We start from the raw sequence: 22,778 nt of genomic DNA on the forward strand, positions 1-22,778 counted from the left end.
AACTAGAACAAATCATCTCAAAATTTGTATGGAGACACAAAAGACCCCGAATACCCAAAGCAGTCTTGAGGGAAAAAAACGGAGTTGGAGGAATCAGACTCCCTGACTTCAGACTATACTACGAAGCTACAGTAATCAATACAATATGGTAGTGGCACAAAAACAGAAACATAGATCAATGGAACAAGATAGAAAGCCCAGAGATAAACCCACGCACCTATGGTCAACTAATCTATGCTAACGGAGGCAAAGATATATAATGGAGAAAAGAGAGCCTCTTCAATAAGTGGTGCTGGGAAAACTGGACAGCTACATGTAAAAGTATGAAATTAGAACACTCCCTAACACCATACACAAAAATAAATTCAAAATGGATTCATGACCTAAATGTAAGACCGGACACTATAAAACTCTTAGAGGAAAACTTAGGAAGAACACTCTTTGACATAAATCACAGCAAGATCTTTTTTGATCCACCTCCTAGGGTAATGGAAATAAAAACAAAAATAAACAAATTGGACCTAATGAAACTTCAAAGCTTTTGCACAGCAAAGGAAACCATTAACAAGACGTAAAGACAACCCTCAGAATGGGAGAAAATATTCGCAAAGGAATCAACAGACAAAGGACTAATCTCCAAAATATATAAACAGCTCATGCAGCTCAATATTAAAGAAAAGAACAACCCAATCCAAAAATGGGCAGAAGACCTAAATAGACATTTCTTCAAAGAAGACATACAGATGGCCAAGAAGCACATGAAAAGCTGCTCAACATCACTAATTATTAGAGAAATGCAAATCAAAACTACAATGAGGTATCACCTCACACCAGTTAGAATGGGCATCATCAGAAAATCTACAAACAACAAATGCTGGAAAGGGTGTGGAGAAAAGGGAACCCTCTTGCACTGTTGGTGGGAATGTAAATTGATACAGCCACTATGGAGAACAATATGGAGGTTCCTTAAAAAACTACAAATAGAATTACCATATGATCCAGCAGTCCCACTCCTGGGCATATACCCGGAGAAAACCATAATTCAAAAAGACACATGCACCCCAATGTTCATTGCAGCACTATTTACAATAGCCAGGTCATGGAAGCAACCTAAATGCCCATCGACAGACGAATGGATAAAGAAGAACTGGTACATATATACAATGGAATATTACTCAGCCATAAAAAGGAACGAAATTGAGTCATTTGTTGAGACGTGGATGGATCTAGAGACTGTCACACAGAGTGAAGTAAGTCAGAAAGAGAAAAACAAATATTGTATATTAATGCATGTATGTGGAACCTAGAAAAGTGGTACAGATGAACTGGTTTGCAGGGCAGTAGTTGAGACACAGATGTAGAGAACAAACGTATGGACACCAAGTGGGGAAAACCGCGGTGGGGTGGGGATGGTGGTGTACTGAATTGGGCGATTGGGATTGACATGTCTACACTGATGTGTATAAAATTGATGACTTATTAGAACCTGCAGTATAAAAACAAACAAACAAAAAAAAACAACTAATACTAAACTTTCTTTGGGTTATTTGTATGGAAATATGTTAATATAAATGTTTCAGACATTACATGAAAATTCCAAAAATCTTATATATTCTGGTATAATGTTATAAGTCATAATTCTAGTTATTACTTTAAAATGTATATCTCAGAAATAACTAAAAAAAAAAAAAAAGGAGTGTTTACGTCAAAAAGATCATTTTCATTTAGTCATATTCTTATGATTCCAGACTTGTCATTATCTTGCCTAATAAGGATGGAAAAAATCTATGTGTGTATATATATATTATATATATAATATATATACATACATATATATGTATACATATATATGTATATTGTGTGTGTTTTCCAATTTTTTTATTTCATTTTTTTCATATTTATGCATACCTTGAAGATACTGTGGATTTGGTTCCAGACCACCACAATAAAGCAAATATCATACTAAAACGAGTCCCAAGAATTTTCTGGTCTCCTAGTGCATACAAAAGTTATGCTTACACTATACTATAGTCTATTAAGTATGCAATAGTGTTGTGTCTAAAAAATAATGTACATACCTTAATTAAAGATACTTCATTGCTAAAAAATTCTAACCGTTATCTGAGGCCTTCAGTGAGTTGTAATCTTTTTGTAATAGTAACATCAAAGATCACTGATCACAGACCACCATAACAAATACAATAATAATGAAAAAGTTTGAAATATTGCAATAATCACCAAAATGTGACACAGAAACATGAAGTGAGCAAATACTGTTGGAAAAAATGACACCAGTAGACTTGCCTGATGCAGGGTTGCCACAAACCTTCAATTTATAAGCAAATGAAGTGACCGACAAGGGATTAATCTCCAAAATATATAAACAGCTCATGCAGCTCAAGATTAAAAAAACAAACAACCCAATCAAAAATAGACATCTCTCCAAAGAAGACATACAGATGGCCAAGAGACACATGAAAAGCTGCTCAACATCACCTCACACCGGTTAGAATGGGCATCATCAGAAAATCTACAAACAACAAATGCTGGAGAGGGTGTGGAGAAAAGGGAACCCTCTTGCACTGTTGGTGGGAATGTAAATTGATACAGCCACTATGGAGAACAGTATGGAGGTTCCTTAGAAAACTAAAAATAGAATTAGCATATGACCCAGCAATCCCACTACTGGGCATATACCCAGAGAAAACCATAATTCAAAAAGACACATGCACCCCAATGTTCATTGTAGCACTATTTACAATAGCCAGGTCATGGAAGCAACCTAAATGCCCATCAACAGACGAATGGATAAAGAAGATCTGGTACATATATACAATGGAATATAACTCAGCCATAAAAAGGAATGAAATTGGGTTATTTGTAGATACGTGGATGGGCATAGAGACTCATACAGAGTGAAGTAAATCAGAAAGAGAAAAACAAATATCGTATATTAATGCATATATGTGGAATCTAGAAAAATGGTACAGATGAACTGGTTTGCAAGGCAGAAATAGAGACACAGATGTAGAGAACAAACATATGGACACCAAGGGGGGAAAGTGGAGGGGTGGTGGTGAGATGAATTTGGGAGATGGGGATTGACATATATACACTAATATGTATAAAATAGATAACTAATAAGAATCTGCTGTATAAAAAATAAATAAAATAAAATTCAGAAATTAAAAAAAAAAGAAAACTCACCATCTTCAAAGTGCAATAAAGCAAAGTGCAATAAAATGAGGTATGCCTGTATATGTTATTTTATACATATTACTTTTGCTTGAATTCCAAACAAAAATTATTTCCACTGATTTCCCCATTGCTCTTTTTCTGCTCCATAAACCTCAAAAGCAGAAGCAGTTAGAGTATCCTAAGAACTAGGGTACTCAAAAAAAAAAAATCAGGGCCCTTTCATTGTTCAATTCCAGCAGTGCCAGTCACATCATAGGCTATGCCGTGTATTCCTGTCTAACTCCTTCCATCCAAGAGCTAAACAAATGGCAATTTTAAAACCACAGTCTGAATTACTTGTGCTTTTTTCCTAGGTGAAAATATCACCTTTATAGCGAAAGTCAAGGCCGAAGATCTTCTTAGAAAGCCCACTATCAAATGGTTCAAAGGGAAATGGATGGACCTGGCCAGCAAAGCTGGGAAGCACCTCCAGCTGAAGGAAACCTTCGAAAGGCACAGTCGGGTATGACCCTGACCTCCTGCCGCAGGGGCTCAGCCAGCTCATTCCTCTGTGTGCGTAAAAGGTCATTTTCGGTTCATCTTTGACAGACTTCAGTCCCAGAACATCTGCTGGAGTTCCCATTTCTAGTGTTTACACTCCAGTGTGGTTGCCCTGCTGTCTCCAGGGGCTTCAGAGCATTGCATTGACCCCTCCCATACTGAGAACATGGTACCGGAATCCCCAGATACAGACACGTCTTTAAGCCAATGCTGAGGAACTGGGGAAATAACTGCAATGTGATGGCCTCTTTCTGTCGGCAAGGTAGGGCTGAAATATGTCCGGATACATTTCATTGCAGGTGTACACATTTGAGATGCAGATCATCCAGGCCAAAGAGAACTATGCAGGAAACTACAGATGCGAGGTCACCTATAAGGATAAGTTTGACAGCTGTTCCTTCGATCTTGAAGTACATGGTAAGAGAGACTTCTAGTCTGGATAAGTTTAATTGTTTTTTGTTTATGAGGTATGAGAGGATAGAGGAGAATAAGGCCATTTATTAGTATGAGATTTTGGAAATAAAGTTTCCTTTAAAACTGTGTGTTTCTGATTGTGGTAGTCTCAGCAAGCTTGCTGAATTAAATTGTTATGAGACAATTTAAAAACAGAATTTGGAGGAATTTATTGTAAATATCTCTTATCCATGCTATCCATGCTATTCAATCTCTCAGATAAGGGCCGATGACTTTTTTTGCTGCTACTGAATGTACCTGTTTCGTTTGGTCCTCTTATTCCCACTCAGGTTTGGGGATAAGTTAATATGGGATGAAGATGCCAGGATACCCAGGTAGAAGGGAGGATTTCTCTTATAAGGACTGATGTCAGATATGGAAGTTCTTCATCTATATGTTCTGTGTACTGCCAAGAGTGAATTTAGTAGGAATAAATTAAAGGTATGTATGTACATAGGGGAAAAGACAATACTTTGATAAGTATACAAAGGGAAAGTTGACTTGGCAGCAAACATCATAAACTTAAAATGAATCCGAAGTGTGATGCAGCTACAAAAGACAAAGCTGAGGTAATTTAAAACCAGAGCATTACAAGTGTTATAGGATCTAGGTTTAGGAAGTGATACCACTCTCTGTAACATGCTACTTGTTCCACATTTGAAGTAATGCCTTTGGCCATGGGTACCATACCTCCACTGGGATCCCTCCTGGAGTAGGGTAGCTGGGAAGATGAAGAATCCAGGAACTATGCCCCATTCAGCTTGAATGTGTAGGTGAAGGAGGCCAGGCATTTATGACTCATTGTAAATAGGGGAAGGGCTGTCACACAGAAGGAAAAGGCCATTATCCATGTCCTCGAGAAGTGTTTAGGCAGATTAGAATCACAGGGTGGAAATTAAGAGAAGGTGAATTTTGTCTTCACATTAGCACAAGCTCTTTCCTTAAAGCTATATAGAGACACAACAGAAGGTTGTGAGGGTCCCAGTCCGAGAGTTGTCAAGCAGAGGCTGGGTGACCATGGGTGGTGGTGCTGTCGAGATTTCTGTATTAAGTGGGAATTTGGTCCTGAGCGCTGCTTCTTCAACCTGGCCAGGCATCTCTGAGAATCACCTGAGGGGCGTTTTCAGAATATTGATTTCCGGGAGCCCATCCCTGATCTGGTGAATCAAAATCTCCAGCAGGGAGATCAAGAAGCTGACATTTTTTAAGCTCCTTAGGTGACTCTAATGGGCAGACAGGTGGAATGACAACTGGATACGGTAACTCCTACTAAATCCCTTCATTGATTCCGTGCGAGGGGGGGTGAGGTGTGATACCTCCGCAGCTCACCCGCTGAGAGGAGAGCCATCCCCCCCTCACCTGGCATCCCTTCCATCTGAAGAATCCCCACAGCGGGGAAAGGAACTGAACACAGAACTGCCTTCTTAATGGGTATTTATTTTACTGTTTTCTTTCCTTTCAAAGAATCTACTGGGACTACCCCAAGCATTGACATCAGATCTGCTTTCAAGAGAAGGTAACTTCAAAAGGGGAATCTAGGTAGCTTTTGTATCACATGAAAGTGGCAGATTTTCAAAACGCACTTTCCCTTCCCCCACACTCTATATTCCAAATGAGATCAACTCTTTTCACTGAAGTCAAACATGCTAAATATTCAAAAGTTAGAGTTCAAGAGAAGCTGTGGGTTTAATATGCCAACTCGTGTATATGCTGATCATTTTTTAGACTATTCTTGTTATAGGAAGCTCCCATTTTACGGGTCTATGAGGCTTCTTCCTTAATTGCATTATTTTCTACCAAATGGCCCACAAAGATTATAACAATACACATCTCATACAGCATCAGTTAAGTGATATCAGAAAACTTATATTGCCTTTTATCTAGAAATCACGTATGGAGCAATTAAACCATGTGCCCAGGAAACTGCAATTAAGTAGCTACTTACTGAAGTTAGCGCTATTTAAATGTGGAATTATCCTAAATGAAAGACCACTGAGTCTGCTGGAATAAAGAACATTGTAGAAAGGCAAAATATAGATACTTAATTGATTTATTTTGCACCTGCCAAGGCTGAAATATCAGGGGGTCAAAGAAGAAAAATGAAAAGAATTTTCTAGCCTATGAGAAATGTGACTAGCCTTTTCCTGCCATTATTTTATGCTCTGTACTTAATTCTTCCAAAATAAAAATTCATTCATGAGAGCAAATGTTTTGTTCTTCTTAAGACAGAATCCACATAACAGTGTTGTTGAATAAGGAAAGTCATCTGAAACTAGCATAAAACAACGATTTAGTCTGTTAATAAAAGTCATAGTTCCCTCCTAAATTATGAACAAATGAAAATTGTAATTACTTTTAAAAGATATTTAATACTTCCTGATCAGTCAATTGTATTTTTTTAAGTCATAACTTTCAAAATCTCTTACCTTCCCGTCACCCCATGTTCAGCAAATGCATAGATCTAAAACTACATTCATCTTATGTATAAGCCTATTTTAAGAGAGGAAGACGTAATCTACTAAGTTTTGGGCTTTAAGAGAATAGAAATGTGTTTATGTCAAAAGGTCTTCTCCAAATATGTGCTATTAGAGAAATTTTGAAAACACACGATTTGAGCTCAATTCTTATAACTTACGTGTTATACACGCTGTTTTTAAACCCACAGACTCTTTTCTTAGAAACCATAACTAACATTTGTAAAAGAGCAGGAAACAAAATCTTCATTAAAAAATTAAACACGTAAGTAAATATGTAGTGCCATTTAAATGTCAGTTCCATAGCTTCTGTTATATTTAGAATTTACATGAAATCATGAAGGTGGCTGCATGCCTAAATTAAGATGCATTTCTCTATAGGAAAGCACTTTTAAAAACTCCTAGTAAAGGGCTCAACAATTCCAAGACAAATTTTTGGAAAATATATTTTAAAAGGTATAAATATTAATAAGAAAATGAAAAGCTTATAATCCTTTCTCTTTAAAAGAGAAAGGAATGCATCTTTTAAAAAGCTCTGCACTAGCTCCATTTTTGTTATGTTGGTATCACATTATCTGATTAATGTATTGATGGACACAAAGAGGTTACCTTTAAATATAAGTTTGGTACTTATATATTTGACACTGGTACACTTCGTCCTCCAAGCCAATCTCTGTCTGACATGAATAACAGAGATCAGCAAAAGTCCTTTGCTTTTTACACAGGTATGTTTCCAGCGCCCCCAACTTGCAAAAACAAAGTACTTTGTGTTGCTTGGCTTAAGTGCATTTGTGTTCCTCTGTTTGAACACAAATCCAAGCAGTTCTATATATGCAATCTACAAAAATGTGCCTTCCGAAATCGTAGAGTAACACAAGCTCCTCATGTTTACTTTTCCACAAGTACATTCTCCAAAACTTAAAATGTCACTTGTGTGAAAAGAAAGTGTTTGTGTTGGTTTAGTCCTGTGACTTGTGTGCTAGTACAAAATTGCATATACGTTATATGTAGAGTGTTTGGGGGAAACTGTTGTGTATGTGTCTCAGCATTAAACCCGGATTTGCTTTTCTTTTGTTAATGACAGTGGAGAAGGTCAAGAGGATGCAGGGGAACTTGACTTTAGTGGTCTCCTGAAACGTAGGTGAGAATCCAGTGATGGAGTGAGGCGCTTTGGCCTGGAAATCTTTTAGATACCCACTCAGAGGAGTCAAGTTTAAAGTAGATGTTTTTCAAAGAATTTCTCATTTCTTAAAATGCGTTTTGCTTATGGAATACTATAACAGCGTTGACTAAGAAAGAGACAGAGAAACAACTGCATACTAATCTGTTAAAGATTTTAGCTGATGCTTTTACTTTCTTTTTAAATGTTTCATGAGTCTTCACATACTTTCTTAGAAGGGGATGAGGAAATCTGAAAACTGAGACAGAGACTTAAATACGTGAATACTTTTTATTTCTCTCATGATTTCTATTATTTCAATCATGATTCCTTGTCATGATTGAATAAATAAAGCCTCCATTCTTCTGCTTTTGATATTTGACTGAAAAATCAATTTCAAAATTTTGGTAGAAGTCTCAGCAAGTATATATATATATATATATATATATATATATATATATATATATATATATATATATATATATACTTTAACATAGTATTGGTGATTTACTATATTTCATCAAATCTAAGACACCATTCATGTTAATATATACCTGTATTTTATAAATCACTAAGCAATGAAAAAAATTGCTCCAAATTATTTATTATGACATACTATTGACTATAAGGTACATCCTTATTTCAGAGATGTTTAAAATGTCCAAAAATGTGCGTTTTTAGAAGAGATAAAATATAGTAGTAAAATGGAGATGTGTTTAGTATTATCACTCACACTCCCTTAACTTTGTACTCTCCGGCAATAAAATTTATAGATTTTCATTATGGATATTTAGTATACAACCATTTTATAGAATTTCTGCCCATAAATATGCATATACATAATCATAAATATACTATATTATATATATGTTATATATAAAGATATACATATCTAGATATTTACTATAGCACAGAAGCAACAAAAAGAAAATGACTTTTGCTGGGATTGTGTTTATCTACCAAACTTGTGAATAAACAGTAAAACTATAATTCTAAATTAATGATATATAATATTGATATGTTTTCATTTAGCATTTTAGATTCACTTTTTATTATTTTTACTGCTTTCTATGGTTACTAAAAAATCGTAAGTATAGATAGAAATGCTTCAAAACAAATTACAAATAGTAATAAATGGGCTTGTGTTCATTCTCAGTTTAGTTGGATGGCTTTATTCAAGTCCCTGTGAATGAAAAATTCACCCCCAGCTCTAAACATTTAGGTTGAGAACAGAAATATTAACAGGTGCCATTTATTAATAATCAAATGGATATTAGCCAATCAATAGACTTTGGCAGAATCAAAAACATTTTTCCTTCTCTGGATACTTCAAATAATCATTAGTCTCAATAATATTTATTAATTCCCCAGATGTATTTAAAGCAATAGTATATGAATTGACCTTAAGCGAGCCTCACTCTTCCTGTTCTACAGGTGAGAAACCAAAGACCAGAGATGTTGAGTGACTTACCCCAAGTCACACAGCTAGTTAGAGGAAGGGCAGGGACCTAAATCCAAGTTTCCCTTTTCTGAGTCAGCACATTTCCTGTGACTCCACATAAGAAACGCCACTCTGAATCTGCCTCAGAAGTTGGCGCCTCGGACATTTATAGCACAAATTGAAACTTTAGGAAGACAAGAGAGGTTTTTTGTTTTTTGGGGTTTTTTTTCCTGCATTTACTGAACCAGGAAAATACTAAATGCTCTCTTTGTGTAGAATATAATAGTAGGTGATGTGAGGAAAAGAAATCCAGTGCCTTCCAGCACTTGGCACGTAGAAAGAGATAGATACATATTTGTGGAAAGGAAAAGGTAGTGGTTAAAACATGGATTTGAGTCTCAACTCTCCCATTTACTAATTACTATGCATGACTTTGGTCAAATTATATGTCCTCCCTGAGACTTGTTTTCCACATCTGTAAATGTGGAGAATAAAACTACTTAAGAGAATTAAGTTAAACGTAAAAGGCCTGGCTAGTACAGGTGTCAAATAAATATCCACTTCCCCCCAAAATGTGACATTTTCCCTTGAAGAATTTATATTAGTAAAGTGACAAAATACACATACACATACACACACACACACACACACAATCAATAAAAATGTAATACAGTAGATTATTAGGTGCCAAGTCTGATTAAAAGGAAAAAGAAAGAAAAAAGAACAGACTAGTTCTGCCAGTAGTTTGCAGAGTAAAAGAAATCTAATTAATGGTCAAAATGACTAAAGAAAAAAAAATTACTAGAAAAAAAAATTACTAGAAAAAAATGGGCAGTCAACATGTCTCCAGTTCTCATTTTCTTTACATCCTCTAATTATTATTTTGACTCATAATTAGATTATTGTTATCATAAGACTATATTCATTTAATATACTATATACTAGTCCACCAGTATAACTTTAGAAATCATTGTGTTTTCCTACTAATTTGTGAATTGCATGTGTTTTCATTGTGGTAATGACATGTGGTTACCATTTCTACTCCTCCAAGAGTCTGTGGCAAAATCCCTATGAGTATAAATATCATTACAACCAACATCTTTATACAACGAAAGATCTCCCTGCCCTGAACAAAGTCAGCCTATTTCAAATAGACATTAGATAAATGACAGACAGTCTTTTGGGCAGTATCTTGTTATGGGACTTGACCTATATAAATACTTAAAAGTTTATTCTACATAAAATTTCTATAACTGCTTTATATTTCACTAGGAGTGTCAAGTTATAGAAATTTCGATGTAGATGGAAGTACTGTAACTGTTATATAGGTCTATCCCCATGCTTGGAAAGGAATCAGTAGTGCCTATAGAAATTTGGCTTTTTCTCCCTACTGAAGCTTAATGTAGCCATGCAGATAGGGTCATGTGCAGCTACCACAGTAAGTATAGATGCATTCTGAATGAGTAAAGGAGATGCTACAGATGGCAGCCTTGACCTCACGTTCCAGTACAAAATAATGAATCCATCTCCTTGCAATTTGAGATTCAGTGAAATGATGGAGAGGAAAGGAAGAAGGAAGAGGCAAGAGGTCATTGGTGTTTGTTTTAGGATTAAGGTCGTAGTAGAGTGGGGTGTATTTTGGTGTTTTAATGAGAAAAAAATGGTGAGGATGATTGGTTTTATGAATCTACCAACAAAAGTGACTCAAGAAACACACTGAAAGTGATGATCTTTATTACTGGCTTCCTCATATAAACATTCACCTCATTCATCTAGGTATATCTCAGTGTTTGATTTGTGCCTCTTGTTATCTATTTTAATCTAGTTTGATATCTTTAAATCTTTTCATCAATGTCAGGAGGACACTTGAAATGTGTATGTAATTCTTCTTGGTTGAAATACAAATTGAACACAATGTAGTATGGCATAATTTTACAATGTGGGGACTCAGGCTAATGTGACAAAAATAGAGCAATAATAAAGTGGATTGAGGAAAGACCCACAGAGAATATATACATATATACACACATACACATTTTAATTGCAATTCTCCAAGACTTCCTACAAAATATTTAAATGTTATATTTGAAATTTAGACTGCTTTCAGGCAGTAGATATAGTAGATCAGGCAAATTATTACCAATATTTCAACTTCAGGACAATTTTCTTAAGCTTTTCAATTTCCCCATGTTAATAGAGGGTGTAATTACCATTTCAGTGAAATGAAGATACTAGTTGTGTCTTGAGTCTTTAAGAGGCACATTTTCCTAATGGTGTTGCTAGTCCTTCCCACAAAGGTTACTGATGGACCAATGACCTCTCACTTCCTTCCATGTCCCAGATTTGCCTCAGCATCCTCTACTGGGCAAAAGAGTTACACAACAGTGGAAATTAGATATGCAGAAGTCATCCTTGCCTAATGCCACCCTAAACTCTATGTTCATATTTATATTCTCCTCCCCTTCCCTATGATTACAACCCAGTCTTTCCTCAAGAAATTCTGAAGCAGGTGTAATTAATTGGACAATGCAAACATATGCAACTCATTATTTGCTAACATGATAGCATGAATCTGTTTTCACACTGATGTTTAAGATGTGTTGACCAGTTTTCCTGGAAAAATCATATCCAAACCAGCATTATTCACAGTAAGCAGTCACTATAACATTTCCAAATTAACCTTAGTTGATAAAAAGAGTCAACTAAGCTTAAACAAAATTAGGACTACTTAGCTAGTGAAGGAAATCAATTTGAATTATATTTTGCATTTATACTGTCTCTTTCCCTAAGAGTGTTTATTCCTGAGTTTTGTTTCAATTTTTGGTTTTAAAATACAGACAAGTGTATGTACTTTAAATCATATATATGTGTGTATATATATTAGTTATATATGTTCTTTATATGTTCTTTTGCCAGTGATCAAAATTTAGAGTCATAATTTTGATAATTACGCTAAGAAATTACTTTCGCCTTGTTCATGGGACGCTTAATGACTTGCTTTACAGTTTCACATTTATATTTTCATGATTCATACCCAACCTGCTTCCAAAAAAGTTCAAGACAATACTTTAAGATGAAATACGAGAGATTTCTGGATCTCATTCTCTTTTTTTACTCTGACAATTTAGAAAAAAATAGTTTTCTCTTAAAAAGAATTATGTATACACAAAAATCATATGAAAAACAACCAAACCAAAACCAAAACAAAAAACAAATGCTTAGTCACAGTTTCAAATGTTTTTTGTATTAACAAACAGCAAAAATGGTTAATGTACACATTTACTAACATGGTAGGAAAAATGCTATTTGCAAAATCCGAAGATTTGAAATACTGTATTTGTACCATCTCCATATAGAGCTAGGGTATGCACGCCAATGAAGGTAGAAAGAGAGCATTGTTCTTTCACAGACCAACACCTAAAATCTTCTAGTTCTTAATCCTTATTTCAATACCGATATCCTAGATGAAAACATTTAAGTTCCTTAAAATCTCACCTCCTATTTAGACTTGCAAGTTGAAAATAAGTAAAAATATCTTAAGGATATTTCCTGGTATCCTCCTCTCCCCCTAATATTGTGTTTTTAACTAGGATAAACGAGAGCGTTAATATAAGTGCACGTATCTGATCTTTGACTATCTGGAAGTTTCCCTGAGACTTCAGGCAAAGTACACTTTCCCCTCGGCTTTAAGGACTCAGGCTTTAAACAGAGCTTGTAGCACTGACCCGAAAAATCGGTGCCATACTCCGACCTTCCTTGTCTTTAAGGGCCAGTGGGCAGCTATTAAACTAGGCAATGGTTCTCCCCGGTTAGGGAGGTGAAGCAGCAGGAGGAAGTACCTGAGGTGGACGTGTGGGAGCTGCTGAAGAATGCGAAACCCAGCGAGTACGAGAAGATCGCCTTCCAATACGGCATCACCGACCTGCGCGGGATGCTCAGGCGGCTCAAGCGCATGCGCAGAGTGGAGAAGAAGAGCGCAGGTGAGCACCCCTGGGGGAGATCTTAATCCTTGCTATTTCCTACTGGGTTTGGGGACGGACTAGTTGGGGTGGAATCTGCAGGGGTTACTCTTCTCTTCGTTAACTTGACTTCAGGTGAAGTAGTTTACTGCCCCGCACATCGCACAGGCTAAGCGGGTAGCAGACAGCTGCTGAAGGTTTAAGGTAACAGAAGGTGCATTACAGTGACACATACAATGTATTATATAATGGAATATTAAACATTCCCGCTGTTACTGGGAATTTCTCAGCGGCCCCTTTCTCCAGCCTCTGCATCTCTCCCTCACTCTCAAATTCCTGATTCTTATTTAGGCAGAGTAGATTCTCTGTTTCTTTGTTTTACTGTTATATTCTTCCACCCATTTGATGAGGCATGGGGAATTCACTTCTCACACCCGATATGGTTACGCAAGTGTTTAAACATGCCAACATTTGGGCAAGTTTCCACAGTACAAAAACTTTGATAAGCCTACTGTTTCAGTCAGTCAAAGGCATTCCATTTAAGCTCACGAGTCATCGAAAGTATCTCATAAATTATATGATAAAAAACTGTGACATAGATGTACACAGATAATCCCAATGATCCTGATAATAATCATATTAGGAGAATGAGCATGTTCTTCAAGTCCAAATTTCATTTGGATACTTTATATCATACATTCCCTGAAGAATGAAGGTAATCATTTTTGAAGCCTCTTCAATAATTCTTTTCTTATGTTTCTTCCAAAAGCATGTGGATTCTCTTTACATTTTTAAACCATCTTATTGTTTATAAATCGATGCAGACTCCTAAAATATAAGGGATAATTTGGAAGGTTCCTAATTCTTTCTTCTTCAGTCTCAATTTTTTATTTAGCTTTAGGTTCTCATACATATATTGACTATTTAAATTCATAGTATATGCATGTGAACATAGTTTTGCTTCTTCTCTCTTCCAGCTTTTGCAAAAATTCTCGATCCTGCATATCAGGTTGATAAAGGAGGCAGGGTAAGATTTGCTGTGGAACTGGCGGATCCAAAGTTGGAGGTGAAATGGTATAAAAATGGTCAAGAAATTCGACCCAGTACAAAGTAAGTGGAATTTGCGAATAATCAGTGGTAACTATACAAATCAAAGAGTAATTTGACTTAATTTTCTATGCCTAAAAGCACTTTTTAGTTATACCTGTATGATACAAAATCATATAGTGGGACAGCAAAAACTTTTCATGTATTTTGGAACCATCAAAATTATAGTACTATATAAATTAAACCCTGTTTTATGTTTTAATCCTATACAAACTATTTCAAGTGATTCCTAACTATGGATTTGTGTCACTGTAGGTTATATGTGATTACTTCAGAGCATTGCCAAACTTCTCCCAGTATTTTTAAAATCAAATTTTGAAAAAAATTGAAATCTATATTTGATATACCAGCTGGGAATCACACCTTATAATTAGATAACTTTTGTTTTTCCAGAGTAGCATCTAAAGCCTGTGTTTTATTGTTTTTTGGCCCTTTCCCAAATGAAGGAAACAGACTAATCCCTGATATCTGATGGTATCGCTAGTCTATTATGAAACTACTTTACAGAGATCCTTCTCAGTCTGAGAGATTTTCAACTCCAATATATATTTTGTAACTTAACAGGAACCACTTGCATATTTATAAAAGACTTTAATCCTGAATATCTGTCACTTCTGTGGTACAATTAGGTGGATTCCAATTTCTTAATGTGGTCATGCTCTCAGAGTGACTTTGTGATAATAATGTTTATATCTGGTAAAAATCTCTTGAAGGCAGCCTGAATTTACCAAAAACATAACTTTACTTGGTTATCTTTATCTAGAAAATTGTTGCTTAGTGTTTTGTTCTTGAAGTCTTCAAGTTGAGAATTTCCCAAATGAGAACTTTTTCTTTAGTCCGTTATGATGCCCTAATATACCCATCCATAATCTAGGTCACAGATAATCAAATTTTGCAATCTTCTTAGATTTCAGGTTTTTGTTTCCAAACACTCAAATTCTTTCTTAGTAGATGGTAACTGTGATATGATAACACTAGTTCTTAAGCTCATTTAAGAGAATATCACATTCTATAGAATTCACCATCTATGTTAATGGTTAAGTTCATATTATTGCTTAAATTGTATAATCATTTATTCACCCAATAAAATCTGTCTCACTGGGCTAGCAAGGAGTGAAATCAATGAATCAATGAAAAGGATCGTCTCTGTTCCTCTATAAAGTAGATGAATTGCTCATTTTTTAAAATGTACAGAGTTAAAAATCTTAGCCAACCCTATTTTCCAACAATAGGTTCATTGGCAAATATGTGAGTACTGATTTATATTTGAAATGAAAAACATACAAAAAAGAAAATGACAAATATTATGTGTAAATATGCATATGTGTTACATTACATGTTATAAAGATAGAAATTGGTTTCATGTTTGATGTTTATTAAACTATGTAAGACATGGCTACATAAATTGCAGATCAAAATTACTATTTCTGACTTTCAAATATTACCGAATTATAAGCCAAATTTGCTGGCAATAAAGAAAAGAATAAAATCAAGTTCACGGACTCTGTTTATCTTCCTTCTGTTTAAAACAGATACATCTTTGAACATAAAGGATGTGAAAGAATCATGTTTATCAATAACTGTGTGCTAACAGATGATTCAGAGTATTATGTGACAGCTGGTGAAGACAAATGCTCCACTGAGCTCTTTGTGAGAGGTAAAGTGAAATTCCTTACTATAGCCAGCAAGAGCCAACAGCTCTCCTTCTCTCAGGGGTAATAATCAAAATGGAAATGATGAAGTGAGCTTTTGAGCTCCAGAGCAGAGACGGTAGTACCTCTAGAGATGGTTTATCTTGGGTGTTAGACTGGCTCTGGATTAAAGCCTCTCTGTACTGGCAGTTATTGTGTATCCTAATTAATCTTCAGGTTTGTTGAAGACTAGAAAAGCCATGGGGAGAAAAAAACTGCTGAGTAAAAGTGCCTTGTAGTTTTGGCTCAAGCAAGCAGTATTTTGCCATATAATTGTTCTCGTGATAACTTCTGAAACCCAATAAAGTCTACTGGATAACCATTTAACACACTCAGCTGATCACAAATAGATTTCCCTTGAAACAGCTTCATTAGTAAAGGGCATCAATCGTTGGCACTGAGATCACTGAAGACCATCATTTACTAAGACATTGTGAAAGAGCTGGAGGGTGTCAATGAAGCCATGAATCACTTATTTTCTTTATGAGGACCTATGATTAAGGCAGCTCTGTAATCTTGAACATCAACTATACTTCAATTAAAAAATTTTGTAAAAAGACAATTCTGCAATCTCTATCATCCGCCTAGAACCAGAAGTAGAGAATTTTAGTGTTATAGGTTCTCCTTCCCCAGAAACGCCTACCATCTGGTATCTTATTTGCCAAAAGAAGGATATCTGATACAATGTGTCTGCTCTCTAAAACAATAATTTATTTGATTTGAAGAGTTCTTAGAAAATTGGAAAAACTTACCCAGGGTTGCCAGCTACTTATTTTGCCATGAAAAAATCATAAAAAACCTACCTACTACCTACCACCATCTGACCATGGCTCTATGATGGATGATACTTTCTTATTGTTGGTTTTTCATCTGTGAACAAACCCAGGGTCACAAGGCAGGTTTTTGGACATTTAATGATTCTGATTTTCCTTTTTTTCACACTAGAGCCTCCAGTTCTAGTGACCAAACAGCTGGAAGATACAAGAGCGTACTGTGGGGACAGAGTGGAATTAGAATGTGAGGTGTCTGAAGATGATGCCCATGTAAAATGGTAAATAGCTTTCCTGAGGTCTGTCCTTTTTTTTTGGCTGCGTTGGGTCTTTGTTGCTGCACACAGGCTTTCTCTAGTTGCGGCGAGCAGGGACTACTCTTCATTGCGGTGTGCGGGCTTCTCATGGCGGTGGCTTCTCTTGCTGAGGAGCACGGGCTCTAGGCACGCAGACTTCAGTAGTTGTGGCTTGCAGGCTCAGTAGTTGTGGCTCGCAGCCTCTAGAGCGCAGGCTCAATAGTTGTGGCGCACGGGCTTAGTTGCTCCGCGGCATGTGGGATCTTCCTGGACCAGGGCTCGGACCCATGTCCCCTGCATTGGCAGGCAGATTCTTAACCACTGCGCCACCAGGGAAGTCCCTGTCCATTTTTAATAGACAAAAAAAGTACCTTCATAGTTTGGAGAACAGGAAATTGCATTTACAGATATGAAAAGGATTTCAACCTCATTCGTGTTAGAAGTTTTAACTAAAACTATACTAAGATACTGGGGGTTTTTTTCACCTGTGAAACAAAACTGAAAAAAGATCCAGAAATCTATATTGGTAAGGATATAGGGAAATAGGCACTTACTAATAAATGGATGGCTCAAGGTTCTCCAGGTCTATTTGACTCCAAAGCCCATGGGTGCTCTATACCATGCTTACTCTCACTATGCCATACTGGCAAGTTACGTGGAAAATATACTTTTCTTCAAAAAAAAAGAAAAAGAAAATATACTTTTTTCATGTTATTCCTAGTAACTTTATTGCTACAGTATCTCAGAAAAATACTTTAGACTGAGAATTACCAATTACTTTAACATTTCTTAAAAATAAAAAGCGTAGTTTTGGGGTCAGATGGGAGGTGTTTTCTCAAGTTCTCTGTGAGTAACCTCAAAATTAAAGACTAGACGATTCGGAATCTTAAAATCTTAATTGAGAAACAGAGTAAATTATGCAGCAGGAATCTCTAGTAATTGGTACGAATAGATTGTTCATTCTAATCTAGAATCACAATTGTCTTTAAAGTGTATTAAAATGATATTCTTACTAGTGTGCATCAAGAGCCCAAACATAGGTAATATCCGCTGTTAGCATCTTTATCTGATTGATCTTAAATGGAAAGAGTGAGCTTATGTTTTTAATGTCATTTTTCAGACAATACTTGTTACAATATTAATCTATTGATACATTGATCCATACATTCTTTAATTCAACAAAAAGTTCTTGAGTGTCTGGTACCTGTCTCCTGAAGGGTCTTTTATAAAACTTTTTTTTAATAATCTATTTTGACTCAGGTTTAAGAATGGTGAGGAAATCATCCCTGGTCCAAGATCAAGACACTACATTAAAGTTGATGGCAAAAAACACATTTTGGTCATAGACGAAGCAACAAAGGCTGATACTGCAGAATATTCTGTAATGACAACAGGAGGGCAGTCATCTGCTAAACTTAGCATTGACTGTAAGTAAGACTTCCTTGGATGTCTTCCAAGCTGTTTTACTAGTGTGTTGTGTTTGTTAATTCAGTTTTAGGAGAGTTTCAATCTATTTGACTTCTACTTGTGGCAATTTTCAATATGTAAAATTAGATTCCATTCCAGCTGAGTGTCTATGTCATATCAATCATGGTCTCTAAGAACTTACTACTCAGTTTAATAGTAGAATACCAATATTGGGAAGGAAGTATAAAAATCACCTGCCAGAGAAGTTACCCAGATGGTTAAGAAATATTTCAATCCCCAAACCATATAAATAGATGATAAATACTTAGATATGATATCAAATCCTGATATCCTGTTTGCTTAATCCTTTGGTGACCTTTGGTTTGGTGAACTTGCTATCTCTTCAATAAACATTCAACATTCTTCAATTACATTTGGGCTGAGAAGTTGCTCAAACTAATGGGCCTCAATTGAGAAGACTAAGAGCTAATTTGCCGATATGCTTTATTTATTTTTTTTAAACAATTTTTTAAAAGATTTTTTTGATGTGGACCATTTTTTTTTAAGTCATTATTGAATTTGTTACAATATTGCTTCTGTTTTTTATGTTTTGGTTTTTTGGCTGTGAGACATGTAGGATCTTAGCTCCCCAACCAGGGATCGAACCTGCGCCCCTTGCATTGGAAGGCAAAGTCTTAACCACTGGACCACCAGGGAAGTCCCCCGATATGCTTTAGAGGCGTGAAAGAATTCATGTCCTTTCCCAAATACCCGCTAACGGTAGTCAGCTCTTAATGGCAGAGTCTGTCCCTTCCAGTTAGCTATGAAAATTAGAATAGCAAACTTCACAAGAAGATCGGTAATACATGCAGAGCAGAAACCCTGCTTCCTTATTTCTTTCTAAGTCCAGTTGCAATTCATATGATTATTGAATTATTTGGAAGTAATCGCAATACACTGCTTATGTTTTGTGGAATGATGGCCATTGTAGTGTAATATCAAAAAGTTTTTTCAACCATAGGCAGATCCTTATCTGATATTTGTATCCATTTAAAGCAATTACAGTCAGTCCTGCTATAATGTAACATATGCATTTCTAAAAATTACTGTGCTGTACAACATCATGCAATAAAATTCATAAGGCTAATGGGGAAAGTGGGGTTAAGGACACAACACTCAACAATTTTGTCAGGGACACATTTTTTAAAAAATAAAATGATAAGAACCTAATAAGAAAAAAACAGTAGTACAGTTTTACAGATGTTAAATGGTTAATAAATACTACAATAAGTATGGCACTTTACCTTGAAAAAGACCTGAAATTTGCTTGTGGAAGTGGTATCAGAAGTGTTGCAGTTTGTGAGCTATTGTGAAGTAGTGGAAGGAGGTTATTTGAAACTGGATGGAGAGCTGTCATCTTGGATGTGCATGGATCTCAGATGCGCATGGATGTGGCTCATTTAACGTGGGTGAACTAAAGTAGCTGGTTGATGTCTGAGGTGTATGTGTGCGCTCTGTGCAGTCCTACCTGACTCAGTTCAGCTGGGTGCCGTTTTCTGGATTCATCTAGTCTTTCTCATGAATAAAATCATGCATAATCAAACGTGAAATGTGTGTTATGCTCTAATTGTCCCCGAATATTTCAACTGCATTGAACAAATTCTCATTTTCAAAACAAGCATTATAGTGAAACTGTACCATTGTGAAATGACACCGTCTTGGCCTGTCTGGAATTTAGATTTGGCACTTAATAACCATCTATTATTTCTGCAGTAAAACCTCTGAAGATATTGACACCTCTGACAGATCAGACTGTAAATCCTGGAAAAGAAATCTGCTTGAAGTGTGAAATATCTGAAAACTTATCAGGAAAATGGACTAAAAATGGCATACCCATTCAGGAGTCTGACCGTCTAAAGATTGTTCACAGGGGAAGGTAAGTAAGCTAGGGTGGTCCCTAAGTGAGGGCTGGTCCCCATCTTCACTTCTTCTGCTTCCTAAGTTACATGACTGGTAAGGATGTTTGGAGAGTACTCATAGGGAGAGGCTCTATTTCCAGTTCTTTGCTTTCAAATAGCAAGACTATGTGAGTTCTCTCTTATACATCATGTCCTACCTGTGATCCTGTACCTGTACCTTACAGTGAGGTGCTGTGTTATTTCAAAACCCATTGACTGAGTCTTTCCATATAAACATGAGCTTAGCGGAATGATACTGTATTCTAGTTGAGGAACTGGTTGAATTGGATTCACTGTCCCTGGTTGAATTGGATTCACTGTCCCCTCATATGACCTTTCCACAGTTTTTTTTTGCTGAGGGGGGGACGGTTTGCATAATATCCTAGAATCTAACAAAGATGTAGGACAAGAGTTCTTAAACTAGGATCCATGGATTTTTAGGAGACTGTGAATGAACTTCAGGGGCCCCCACAAATCCTTTGAAATTGTAAGCAAGTTCTGTGTGTGCAAAAATACTTGTTTTTCTCCAGATTGAGGAGCCATGGTGTCCATCAGATATTCACTGGCTCATGATGCCAATAAAGTTAAGAACTATTGCTCTTATGCCAATACTTTATAATAACTATAAATGGAGTATAACCTTTAAAAATTGTGAATCACTATGTTGTATACCTGAAATATATAATAATGTAGGTCAACTATACCTCAACCTTTTTTAAAAAAAGAACAATTGCTCTTAGGTTTGCATAAAAAGCCAAAGTCAGGTTATTCTTGGTAATTTCTTGAATCTTAAAATATGGCATCAGTGAGGTGTTATCTTCTATCCTTTTTTAAGCTATGAGATTTTAAAAAGGCACAAGAGATTCTTGCATAGTAAGCAGGCTGTATTTGTAGAGATAGTTTCATATAGCGCAAAATAAATACTGAATGTGGATCAATAAATAGGATAATTAAGGCATCACATTATTCTCAGTCTCTCTCCAGGCTGCACTAAACAAGTTAAGATAAAACCAGGTGTCTCCTCAGTTTGGGTCCTACACAGTCTAAATCTTTGCAAAGTCTTAGAAATATGTTTTTTCATTTCCTTAGAATCCACAAATTAGTGGTAACCAATGCTCTCGTTGAGGATGAAGGTGATTATGTATTTGCACCAGATGCCTACTCTGTTATTTTGCCTGCCAAAGTTCATGTTATTGGTGAGTAGATAAAAGAAATCATTGCAGAGTTATGTTCTTGTTTTTCTGGTTTTGCTTACCTTGGAATTATATTCAAAATATGATATTTAAAGAAAAATACATGAATTGGTAGTAATCACTAATCATAATAGTTGATTCTTAAGAGGTCTTAACAATGAAGTAGTTTTGCAAGGTACCAGGCACCAACTACTTTGACTCCGCTTATATCCTTTTTGACCAGATAAAATATTGGTTACTACCAATGTTTAACACTAGCCGAGTACTAACCCAGATGATCACATGGAAATAACCGTCTGATAACAAAGGCCACGGTTAATATTCCAGATCCTCCAAAGATCAACCTGGATGGTCTTGATGCTGACAATACAGTGACAGTAATTGCAGGAAACAAGCTTCGTCTAGAGATTCCCATCAGTGGAGAACCACCTCCTAAAGCCATTTGGAGCCGAGCAGATAAGGTTTGTTCTACACACACACACACACACACACACACACACACACACACACAAACACACACACAGCCTACCTTACTCCCTGCTTCCCATGAGTCACATGAAAGAAGGCAGCAAATAAATGTACAGTAAAGATGTAATTCCTTTAATAAAGAAAGATCACTGATTTTCAGGCAAATATAATAACTATTCATTTGCTTTTCATATTTCTGACTACCTACTATGTGACCCTGTGCATATGCATATGAATGTTATTATGTGCAGTGAAGAGGTTCTACCTTTCCTTCTAATGTGTGTCAGGGAATGGGGTGGAAGAGAAATAGACAATGAATTATTAAATAAATAAATAAACAAAGTCACTTTGGATAGTAATGAGTGCTACGAAAATTAAAAAAACAAAACAAAACAGGGTGGGACTTCCCTGGTGCTGCAGTGGTTTAAAATCTGCCTACCAATGCAGGGGACATGGGCTCAATCCCTGGTCCGGGAAGATCCCACATGCTGCAAAGTAACTAAGCCCGTGTGCCACAGCTACTGAGCCTGCTCTCTAGAGCCTGCAAGCCACAACTACTGAGCCTGCGTGCCACAACTACTGAAGCCTGTGCGCCTAGAGCCCGTGCTCAACAAGAGAAGCACCACAATGAGAAGCCCGTGCACCGCAAGGAAGAGTAGCCCCC

At 36.2% G+C, this 22,778-nt stretch overlaps 1 protein-coding gene across 11 annotated transcripts in view; it reads left to right on the top strand.

Annotated features, from left to right (window-relative positions):
- Window positions 1-22,778, top strand: part of MYBPC1 (myosin binding protein C1) — a 93,796-nt gene that overhangs the window by 36,383 nt on the left and 34,635 nt on the right. For all 11 annotated transcript variants that reach the window (XM_059936753.1, XM_059936757.1, XM_059936759.1 and 8 more), the window contains 12 exons: window positions 3,552-3,700; window positions 4,038-4,155; window positions 5,656-5,707; window positions 7,750-7,806; window positions 13,079-13,245; window positions 14,202-14,334; window positions 15,864-15,988; window positions 16,968-17,073; window positions 18,349-18,515; window positions 20,269-20,431; window positions 21,543-21,649; window positions 21,974-22,107. In XM_059936753.1, the coding sequence (XP_059792736.1) occupies window positions 3,552-3,700; window positions 4,038-4,155; window positions 5,656-5,707; window positions 7,750-7,806; window positions 13,079-13,245; window positions 14,202-14,334; window positions 15,864-15,988; window positions 16,968-17,073; window positions 18,349-18,515; window positions 20,269-20,431; window positions 21,543-21,649; window positions 21,974-22,107 (1,478 nt within the window). The remainder of the gene's footprint in view (window positions 1-3,551; window positions 3,701-4,037; window positions 4,156-5,655; window positions 5,708-7,749; window positions 7,807-13,078; window positions 13,246-14,201; window positions 14,335-15,863; window positions 15,989-16,967; window positions 17,074-18,348; window positions 18,516-20,268; window positions 20,432-21,542; window positions 21,650-21,973; window positions 22,108-22,778) is intronic.

Source organism: Balaenoptera ricei, chromosome 10 (assembly GCF_028023285.1).
Source record: "Balaenoptera ricei isolate mBalRic1 chromosome 10, mBalRic1.hap2, whole genome shotgun sequence".
Classification (NCBI taxonomy): domain Eukaryota; kingdom Metazoa; phylum Chordata; class Mammalia; order Artiodactyla; family Balaenopteridae; genus Balaenoptera; species Balaenoptera ricei.